Source organism: Durio zibethinus, chromosome 20, assembly GCF_047325235.1.
Source record: "Durio zibethinus cultivar Kanyao isolate XHJ-2024 chromosome 20, ASM4732523v1, whole genome shotgun sequence".
Taxonomy (NCBI): domain Eukaryota; kingdom Viridiplantae; phylum Streptophyta; class Magnoliopsida; order Malvales; family Malvaceae; genus Durio; species Durio zibethinus.
This window is the reverse complement of record NC_143181.1, coordinates 4,613,689-4,624,731: the sequence shown is the minus strand read 5'-3', so window position 1 is coordinate 4,624,731 and position 11,043 is coordinate 4,613,689. Positions and strand designations below refer to the sequence as shown.

At 33.0% G+C, this 11,043-nt stretch overlaps 1 protein-coding gene and 1 pseudogene across 2 annotated transcripts; both read left to right on the top strand.

The window, feature by feature from the left end:
- Positions 1-531: 531 nt before the first annotated feature.
- Positions 532-2,315, top strand: LOC111314949 (uncharacterized; annotated as a pseudogene). Its single transcript, XR_016330754.1, has 2 exons — positions 532-940; positions 1,373-2,315. The product of XR_016330754.1 is annotated as an uncharacterized LOC111314949 (transcript).
- Positions 2,316-8,162: 5,847 nt separating this feature from the next.
- On the top strand, positions 8,163-11,043 carry LOC111315582 (uncharacterized). Its single transcript, XM_022917418.2, has 6 exons — positions 8,163-8,271; positions 8,387-8,618; positions 8,702-8,775; positions 9,633-9,768; positions 9,904-10,188; positions 10,516-11,043. Exons 2-6 carry the CDS (start codon positions 8,499-8,501, stop codon positions 10,777-10,779), a joined length of 879 nt encoding a protein of 292 aa, XP_022773153.2. The 5' UTR covers positions 8,163-8,271; positions 8,387-8,498; the 3' UTR covers positions 10,780-11,043.

Below are 11,043 nucleotides of genomic sequence, written 5' to 3'. Positions count from 1 at the left end.
ATAATTATCGCTTTATCAGAGCATGATGGCGACAGCCAAACCTACTCCACTGTTTTTCCCACATTGCCATTTGCGAAACACTTCACAACCCTGAGTTGCCATATGCATTTCACTCGGTGGCCAAAAAATAGGCCCCATCCCAGCCCAGATCATCCCCAATTACCCTTGCCCTGTAACCTATTTCTTAAAAGCAGAAAATTTAATCTTAATCTTCCCAAAGCCCCAATAATCTTGATCCTTGAACCCCAATTGTCATGTACGGTAGAGTACTTTAATTTTCCTAGATTTCCTACCAAAAAAAACAAGGAAAAAGTTTCCCAGATTACTATAGCTGACCACCTTCCAAATCAGGCAAAGTTCACCATTTGCCCGTGTGTTACACGTATCCCACACAGACTCCATTTGTCTGATCATATCTTCTCAAACACAGCCACCTGTCTGTCATCATATATCCAGTTTCAAACTTCCAAAACTAAAAACATACTAGTAAAACTCTAAATTCTAAATTCAAAGCATCCGAATATTCCAAACTAAAGTCTGCAGAGCCTGACAGTCAGGAAACAATTACTCCCAAAAAAAAATACCAAAACAAGCCGGTCCAAGAAGAAGAACGTTGCAAAGGGATAGGGACGAGAAGCCACAGGAAAGTAAAATGAAGTCAGAGACTTTGAATCTGGTCCTGGTGAACCTGGCTGGGATCATGGAGAGAGCAGATGAGTCATTGTTACCAGGCGTTTACAGGGAAGTTGGTGCGGCCCTTCACACGGACCCGACTGGCCTAGGTTCTCTCACCTTGTTCAGGTCTATTGTACAATCCTCTTGTTATCCAATTGCTGCATACCTGGCTGTGCGTCACAACCGAGCTCATGCGATAGCTCTTGGCGCCTTTTTATGGTCTGCTGCCACCTTTTTTGTCGCATTCTCCTCCACTTTCTTTCAGGTAAACAGTGTCTACACACTTTTTTTTTTTTTTTGTTAATATAGTAATCTTCTATTTGTCCTTTTTGTTTGCCAGATGGGAATGCTGGGAGCGAGGGATTTTGGGTTTTGTGTTTTGTGTTTTCTATATGTTGTTTCAAGTGAAGTCTACCAAGTTTTTGAATTGGGGGCTTTTTATTTATTAGAGGCTTCTCTGTTTGTGATTGGAGTGGATTGCCTGATTATGTTTTGGTTGTTGTGGATAGGATTGTAGACTATGGGTAATATAATTGAGCAAATATTTTATTATGTAAAATTCTGCATTTGAAAGAAATTTTCATTTTCCTATACTATGCAAATTGCTTGGAGTGATATAAAAGAGTCCGCTAGCCACAACAGTCATCAAACTAACTGGTCAAATTAAACTTTTAGTCATTTGGCATCTTTCGAACAGGTGGCCATATCTAGAGCTTTAAATGGAATTGGCCTTGCCATAGTTGGACCTGCAATCCAGTCCCTTGTTGTTGACTCTACAGATGACAGTAACCGTGGTTTGGCTTATGGGTGGTTACAACTCAAGCAATTTTGGTTCAGTTATTGGTGGATTCATTGCAGTACTAATAGCTCAGATAACATTCATTGGTATCCGTCGTTGGAGAATTTCCTTCCATCTGGTTGGACTAATCAGTATTATAGTTGGTATTTTAGTCTACCTCTTTGCCAATGATCCACACTTTTCAGATAGTGGTACAAAATCTAGCAATCAAATTTCAAACAAATCCTTATGGTCTGAAGTGAAGGACCTAGTTCAAGAAGCCAAAACAGTTATAAAGATTCCATCATTCCTAATTATTGTGGCTCAGGGTGTTACTGGTTCATTCCCCTGGTCTGCATTGTCATTTGCACCAATGTGGTTGTAGTTAATTGGATTCTCCCACAGGAAAACTGCATTCCTGATAGCCATGTTGGTTGTTGTTAATTCTGTGGGGGCCCTATTTGGAGGTAGGATGGGGGATTTGCTTTCCACAAGTCTCCCAAATTCCGGAAGGATCGTTCTAGCTCAGATAAGCTCAGCATCAGCCATCCCTCTAACAGCATTGCTCTTGCTTGTTTTACCTGACGATCCATCTACAGGTGTGATGCATGGTTTGGTCTTAATCATTGTAGGCTTCTGCATTTCCTGGAATGCCCGAGCTACAAACAAGTAAGATACCAAACGCTCTCTTTTCCCCCTCTGTTTTGTTTAAATTTTAATTGCTAGAATAAGAGAAAGGAAATGGAAAATAAAAGAGACTAAAGAGAGAAATCATGTGCCTTAACCAAGACTGCAGAACCAAAAACAGTATAGTTATGCTGTATAAACCAATTTATTTGATTAGTGAACTTTTTCTTTTCAATCTTCTATGAGCTGTACATATTTCCATTCAATTTATCTTTCAAATGCAAATCTTTACAACGCTATTCAAAACCGTAAAAATCTAAAAGGAATAACAGGGACAGACCTGAACAATTCCGTTGCCAGCGGCATGGATTCATCATACTGCTTGTATCACGGATCTAAGAAAGAGTCTTGAATCTCACGTCGAACATAATAAGAGGCTCACTGGGGTATATAAGGGTTTATACCACTTTCGTTTTGTGAGGCACTTTTTGTAGGACAAAACCATGAGGTCAGGGGGCCAGAGCAGACAATACTTCACAAGAGTGTAAACTCTGGCGGTCAGGCTGATCTGGGATACCGGAATGGTGAATGCTCGGGTCTCAGAGCTGCGCGAGTTCGGAGCTTAAGTCTCGACCGTGACAAATGGTATCAGAGCCAGTTCTAAACCGTTCGATCCACGCCAAGCACTTCAAAAGGAGACGGCAAGTTGGTTAGCCTCCGTGACGAGGGCGTCACGAGGTTGAGTACGGGAGAATGTCACGGACCTAAGAAAGAGTCATGAATCTCACATCGAACATAATAAGAGGGTCACTGGGGTATATAAGAGTTCATACCACCTCCACCTTGTGAGAGGCCTTTTGTAGAACAAAACCGTGAGGTCATGGAGTCAGAGCGGACAGTACTTCACAATGGTGTGAACCATGACGGTCAAGTTGATTTGGGATGCCGGAATGGTGAATGTCCGGGTCTCGAAATCGTGCAGGTTCAAAACTTAAATCTCGACCCGTAACACTTGAACCCACTCGAGGCAACAAGGTAAAGATATGTTTCATAAGTCTGATTCAACATTGGCAGTTAAAGAGGGTTCTTAATCCGTTGAATGAAATGGATCTCAATAGAAATGTTCTTCATCTTTTATCAGAAGTTAACGAAGAAAAAACTGGCATTGTGCTCTCCAAACATACTTATCCAGAAGCTAATTATATTAATGCAAATTGATTGATGCTCAACATCTTCCTATTGATTTAATAAAGTTTATAGTCACGGAGCCCTCAATTCGTCAAGGCCCATCTTGCTCTGTCAGTAGAGAGCAAGGCTCTTAACTTTGTGGTCGTCCGTTCGACCCCCAAGGTGGGCGTATCTCTTTTCTGCTACCATTGGATGATGCCTCGGCAACACCTCTCGCTTTCGGGGTTTTTTTTTTTTCTTCCTTATCCAGGCCCAAATTCAATTACTTTATTTCTTTTATTCATTTATGAATTCTCGAAAAAAAATGGCATTCTTTTTTAAAGAAATGTATATTGCATAAAATGTTCAGACACCGAATTGAGTATACTTAATTTAGATGGAAAAAGGAAAAGATATTTTGAAGAAATTCATTGAACCAAGCATCATATCTGCTGTCATAATCATTACTTGAAGTACCCCAGACTTCAATTAGGATAAACAGTGACATTAAGCTTATTTAATTGGTGTGGTAGATTATAGTAATACCAATAATCAGGAAAAAAAACACCTAGGTAATAAGTACCATGTTATGAAATGGTTTCTTTAAGGAATCTCCCATTTTGTTTGTTGGATCATGTCCCAAGTTAGGTTGCAGGGCTTCCACCTCTGTGTTGGACACGTCAATTTTTGCTTTTTTCTTTCTTTATTTTTCCCTGCATTTAAAATTTTGTTCACCTGCATCCTCCAGCTTACTTACGATGAAACCCAGAGATGGGGATAGATCCAATTTATTGCTCGTAAGGTGCACATCCTGAGTGGTGTGTTTTAAATTTTTATAATTAATTTATTATTTATTTCTAAATTTTATGCAAAAAAAACATTAAATAAAAAATTATTTTTTAAATATAATATTTTTAAATAACATTAACAGGTGAAAATTGAATTTGAAACATAAGAAGTAATTTACAAGGAGAAGAATCAACCCTTTTCTTTTCGTCAAAGAATGTATATTTTTATTTATATTTATATGAGTTTGTAACTAATAAAATTAAAAAAAAATTGTAAACTTGTACAAAAAGCAAAACATCCTCAATGTGAATATGTGGCTATGGAAACAGCAAAGCTGCATTGCTTCTTTTGGATTTTCAAGTCTAACCTACTACCATCTTCACTCTCTCTTTAGTCAAAAGAAAAAGAATTAGGTAGAAAGGGAGTGTGTGTGGGAGATTTGATTTCAAAAGATTTTCCGTTTTGATTTATCAAATTTAAAAGTAATGTTGAATACGAATTTTAACTTAATTAATTTATATAGTAATTTAAATTTTAAAACTTACAATTTGTATAAAAAAATTATAAACAAAGTTTGATATTCTTTCTTTAATGAAAGAGTATAGAAGTGAATAATTTGTTAAAAAAGTATAAATGTGAATAATTATATGATTTGTTGATAACATATTAAAATTTTAATTTTAATGATTAAATTTTAAATTTATTGTGAATTATTTGCCAACTATAATTTGGATTCAAAGTTTGTGAATGGATAAACATCTTAATTAGAGATTTCAAATTCAAAACTTAATTTAAAACAAATTAAATCTCAAATTCTTTGTTTAATTGGGAAGTTTTGGATTTGGATTTAGAATTAAAATTGCAATTGGTTTTAATTGAGTTGAAGAAAACTTTGGAAAAGCTGTTTGCAATTCTAACAGCTGGGATATAAATGTTATCCAAATAAATAGTTTAAAATTTAAGTTTAAATCAAAATCCAAATCCTGCTTTTCAAATATAAGATCTTAGTTGTATTTTAAAGTTGATTATTAATTCATAAGTAATTATTTTAGATTTCAGCTACTATTATTTTTTTTCTTAATTATTAATTTCCATTAGTAAAAAACCCTACCTACAAAGAATGATTTGGTTTCCAATAAGGATTTTTTTTTTTATCAAAAGAGATTAAGATATAAGGGAAATTAGGAAATAAAAATTTATGGGTTTAGAGGATCAAACCTTATTTAAGTCCCAAGTTCTGGATTCCACTAAGTTGATTTAATTTTTTTATTAGTGATCGATAATAGAATATAATAACTTTTTGATATAATGGAATTAGAGAAAGAAGATTTTTTAAATTTGAATGTGAAACATAGCAAAAGACGGTTCATGAAATGATAAATTTATTTTAAAGAATCACAGGAAAATTTTATTCAAATTTTTTAATTTTGAATAAAATTCAACGCAAACATATTAGTACGAAAAATGAATAATCCGCGCCCCATCTTTACAATTTGGCATAAAAAGAATTAAGTCTGCTTTTATCTAGGAAAGAGAGTTTCTGGTGATGAAGAGGGTGCTAGGCAGGGACCTTCATTGATGCCTGGAGGTTCCTACGAGGCTTATAAATATATAAAAGATCACTGCTGATAGATTTGGAATTAAGGATGACAAAGGACAAGGATATTAGGCAGACAAGGTTTTGGTTTTGGCTAAAACTGGCGTAAAGTTAATTAACTGGAAAGTTCAGCAAGTTGCGCAGGTGTGAAGATTTATATAATCAATTATGGATAATTATTTATTTTGATCTGAAAATTTTATGATTTTATTTTATAAAAAATATTTTATAAATTTAAATTTAAATATTTACATATATATCATAATAAATTTTTAAAATATCTCAATATAAAATTGAAATAATATAACAGAGTTATCTGTTAATATTACAAATGTTCGGGCAATTTTGTAATAGCCTCAATTTAGTTAACAAAATTATAAATTTTGACACTGGTTGTATATTTTTTAAGTTGAATTAAATTTTGCCCAAAATTAAAAGATTTTAATGGAATTTACTCAAAATCATTTCGAATAGTTAAAAAAATGCTACATAAATTTTGCAAAATTTTTATTACCAGATTTATAGGTTTAACATTTTTTTAAATATATTTAAAAATAAAAAATTAATAATTAAAAAAGACATATGACAACTTTTAAAATTTGTTTGTAAAATTTGAAACTACAATGGTAAATGAAATGATAATTCTAAAATTTAAACACTATTATTTTAGTTCTTCCTTTCCAAATTTTGGAACATATACTAGCATTTAACACGATCCAAAACAAATTGGCATCAAATTCTTGAAGCAAGAAAAAGAAAGAAAAGAAAAATTAGATGCTCGACAGGCTTTGACTTTATTATTGATTGTTATCCGTTCACTAGCTAGAAGAGAAGGTTGCGAGGAATGCCGAGTGTAGAAGCTACTGGCGGTAAAAATGATCACAAGGTAACAATAATTGCAAGAGCTTTATACGGGGAGTACTAAGAATCCGGCTAACCTTCCACGAATAATTTTGATTAAAATTAGGGATTTAGCTTAAATAATTCATTTATTTATTTTTAAGTTAATTTGAGTAAAGTTGAGTTTTACAAATTTTTTTTCTCAATTTTCATGAACTTTTGGCCTCCTATATATTAAAAAAAAAAACTCTAGTAATTGACATTTACTACAATTTACTTTATATATTTCTTTTTTTTTATAAATTAATTATATCTTTTTCACTTTCTAGAATTTTTTAAAATTTTTTAGTTCTTTCATTATTTCTATTTTTTTTTTAAATTCTTAAGTAAATAAGATTAATTCAAGTATAATCTAAGCACTAAGGTGATATTACTAGAAAAATTTTATCGTTCATGATTTAAAATCACCTTATTTGATGAAAAATTATTATTTTTTAAAAATTAAATATCATTGTAATTTTGGTATTACTAAAAATAAAGTATTATTTTATTTGAAAAGTACTAGAATAATTATATTGTTAATATTTAAAATAACAATTCATATTTGCAATATTTTATTTAATTCATAATAAGGTATAACTAAATTATTAAAATAAAAAATATATTTATTTATATAAACTAATTATAAAAAAATATGAATTTAAAAAATAAAACTAAATCTGTTAAAATCATAATAAAAGTAGGACAACAAATTATATTATATATAACGTTAAAAAATTAGAGGAAACCACGTAATTTATTTTTGAATTTGATAAAATAAATAATATTGTAAAAAAGTAAAAATTTATAAAATAAAATATTTTTATTTTAAAAAGTAAATGAATAATATTGACTATATATAATTTTGCATATTACTTGTGATGAAATTTTTTTTATCATTTTAGATAAAAATTAGATTAATTTTAAAATTTGTTATCTAATCACTTTTGGTAATTTTTGTCATGTGAGATCATGGAATTTGAGTTAAATATAATAATTCAATTATTATGTATAAATCATCGTAATTTTTAAAATGATCACTTTATGTCAAATACAATCTTAAATCTTAAAAGGTTGAAATTTAAAATTTCAAATTAGTGGTGCAATTATTTTTGAAGTTTGTATCTATCAAACGAACCAAATTAAAACTCAATCACTTTTCAAATATAAAATTTTAAATTCATAAATAAAAATTCAAAATCGATATATTTAAATTAAAAGATAAAAATAAACAAAAAAATTCAATATAGATGCAGGAAAAGAAATAAAATCATGGTGTATATTACTACTGCTTACAACAAAATCTCAAAATTCTCATGGGTATTGGATACCGGTTAAATCGGTTAAATTGATCCGTTGAACGTTGAGCGCACATGCTCGGCGTTTAAAAGGGCAAACACAAGAAAAAAAAAAAAAAAAAAAGACAGACTGAGGGCAAGGGCGGTACAAGATCCAAAAAATCAGTAGAACACAAGTGATAGTGGAGAGAGAAAGTCGAATCGACGGTTATAATCATACCAGCGTGACCTTCTTTCTACCTGTCCCTCTCCGTTTTCCTTTTGTTTTAAAATTTTAAAATTTTTGCTTTTCTTTTAAAATTCAACCAGTAGAGTAGCAGCTACGCCTACTGTTCTTCCTACTCTTTTCACTATGTATATATACAAAAAAGGGGAAGGAAGATCAAGTTAAAAGGGTTTGGCCAAAAAAAAAAAAGTTCTAGATCAGGGTGGGTCAGGAGTAGGATATGTTCGTCATTTCGGTTTTTCTCTTTCTCTTTCTCTGAGATCCCGTTTCCCTTCATACATTCTCTTCACTATTTCAAAGCTCTAAAAACAGTGCCCTCCTTTTTTTTTTTATTTTTATTGTTGTTGCAGAGGAGTAAGAAGAGAGGAATCGAAGGTTCTTTTCTATTTTTTGTTTTAGTATTTAATTGGAAGCTGTTTTTGGGTAGTTTTGAGAGTGGAATTTGGGAAAACCCATACAAAAATGGAGAGGAGCACTCCGGTGAGGAAACCACACTCTTCCACAGCAGATCTGCTCACTTGGTCCGAAACTCCTCCCCCTGATTCCTCCGCCTCCGCCCCTCGGTCCACCCGCCCTCACCAGGTTCTTCTTTTTTTTTGTTCTTTTTTAATTTTTTTCGCTGGTGAATTACTGTTTTTGATTGATTTGCTTTTTATTAATGGTAGCCGTCGGACGGAATCAGAAAAGTGGTGTTTGGAGGTCAAGTGACCGATGAAGAATTTGAAAGCTTAAACAAACGGTGAGATCTGCTTCCGCCTTCTTTCTCTCCTTTTAAAAAAAAAACACCATTTTCTTATTTTTTATCTATTTGAAAAATTTGTTAGTTCTACGTATGTTCTTGTGAACACACTTTCAAAAACTCGGAGCTGTTACTAGAATTTCTCTCTTTGTTTTTTTTTTTTTTTTCTCTCAATTTTTTGAAAAAATTTCTGCCATTTTCTCTCTCTTTATCATCTAAACTGCCGTTTTGAAAAATTTTGACTTAAAAATCTGCGCAATTTCAAGTTTGATCTGTTCAATTATCCGTGAGTAGTTTCCGTCTTAACTGTTATTTATCAACCAATAATTGGTGATCCATTGGATCTCCGTTCTGGTCGAACTGTACCAACCGTTGAAGCCTTGAGGGAGATCTAACTGTAGCAATTGTAACTGTTTCTAACGAACCGAATCAATGTGTCTTCGTTAATTGGATAAAAGATTTTATTGTTCGGAATTACTAATGCTTTCGATGTTGGATGATTTAATTTACATCTAAAATCAGTTAAAACATTAATTTTTGTTACCACTAAAATGTCTGAAAATCATTTTCTTTTTGTTTTACTAAGATTCGTTTGTTTGTTGGAAACTTGGAATTCTAATTAAATCTCAATAAGGCTGTTCAAATTTTATTCGATTCTTTCTCTCTTCGTCTCTGTCTCTATTGTTCAGGGGATTTGTTAGGATAAGTCAATAAGGCAGGGAAAAGGCTAAATGAGGTTTTTCCCCTTAAGCTTGGACTGGAATGAGAAAACAAATATGTGCCTTGATCAATTTTGCATATTCTCCAGGTCTATACATTTGGTTTTATGCCGCTTATTCATCTGTTGCAATTTCCAGGAAACCTTGTTCTGGATATAAAATGAAGGAGATGACTGGTAGTGGCATTTTTGCAGCTAATGGAGAAAATGATGAGTCAGATCCAGGCAGTGCTAATCACACTCCAAACAACAAAACAGGACAACGAATGTATCAGGTATGCGTTCAATTCTTTCATTTTCAAAATCTGTTATGAGGATATAGATATCTGTAATTAATACAAATGTTTGGAACATTGTATAATCGTATCACACAATGTTTCGTTAAACATATTGGTGTTTGGCACTGTTAGCAAGCACTAGCTGGAATCAGTCACATCTCGTTTGCTGAGGAAGAGAGTATTTATCCTAAAAAGCCAATTACTCTTCCTGAGGTGGCGAAGCAGCGTGAGCTAAGTGGCACACTAGAAAGCGAGATAGATGCAAAGTTGAAGAAGCAACTCTCTGATGCAAAGTGCAAGGAGCTTAGTGGACATGACATCTTTGCACCCCCGCCTGAAATTTTGCCAAGGCCTACAACTGTACGTGGATTGGCATTGAAGGACAATTTTGACATGGGAGAATCTAATACATATGATGTAAGTACATATTAAATAACTTATTGAATTTTGTCAATGCAAGAACAAATTGTGAGTAATGGACTATGGTATGCATTTACTTTTTTGAGATTATCTGTGCAACAAATTGCACCTAAGATAGGTAGGAATCATATAGTTGGGCTTTGGAAAAAAGATTAAGAAATAGTAGAATTACATTTCTATGATTCAATTTTACATGGTACTCATACAGAGTCAGGGAATCATAGCGTCTTATGTTCCTAGCTGAAGTTTGCCATTTGTGCCATTTGTATCATTAATTAACTTTGAATATCTAACTGGTTGTGGAACTTGGATGTTATTTTGTAGCTTGCTGGAGGTAGCATGTCAAGTGAGGAGGCCGAACTTAAGACAGCAAAGAAAATTTATAATCAGAAATTTGCTGAACTCTCAGGAAATAATATATTTAAGGGTGATGTTCCTCCAGGTTCTGCTGAGAAACCACTCAGCGAGGCAAAGCTGCGGGAGATGAGTGGCAGCAACATCTTTGCTGATGGGAAGGTTGAGTCTCGAGATTACTTTGGTGGTGTACGCAAACCCCCTGGCGGTGAAAGTAGCATTGCTTTGGTTTAATTTCTTAGGTCTAACTCTATCATTTTGCTACGCTGTTCCCTAGTGTTTTCTGTTATCTTATTAGCGGGGGTGTGATTAATATTATTTGACCTTTTCATTTTGGGGTTTGGGAATTATGTTGTAGGTTTAACAGGTCAACATGAGCTATGGACTTATGTTAATTGCTTTGTTTGTCCATAATATTCTGTTCTTGGCTCCCGTCTTGGTGATGGTCTTGGGCTGTTTCAGATTTAATTTTATTGCATAGTGCGACATTGACTATCA

Coding starts and splice junctions, on each gene's coding strand:
- LOC111315582 (XM_022917418.2), top strand. CDS start 8,499: ATGGAGAGGAGCACTCCGGTGAGGAAACCACACTCTTCCACAGCAGAT. Junction 8,776..9,632: donor TTTGAAAGCTTAAACAAACG/GTGAGATCTGCT, acceptor TGCAATTTCCAG/GAAACCTTGTTCTGGATATA. Junction 9,769..9,903: donor CAGGACAACGAATGTATCAG/GTATGCGTTCAA, acceptor TGGCACTGTTAG/CAAGCACTAGCTGGAATCAG.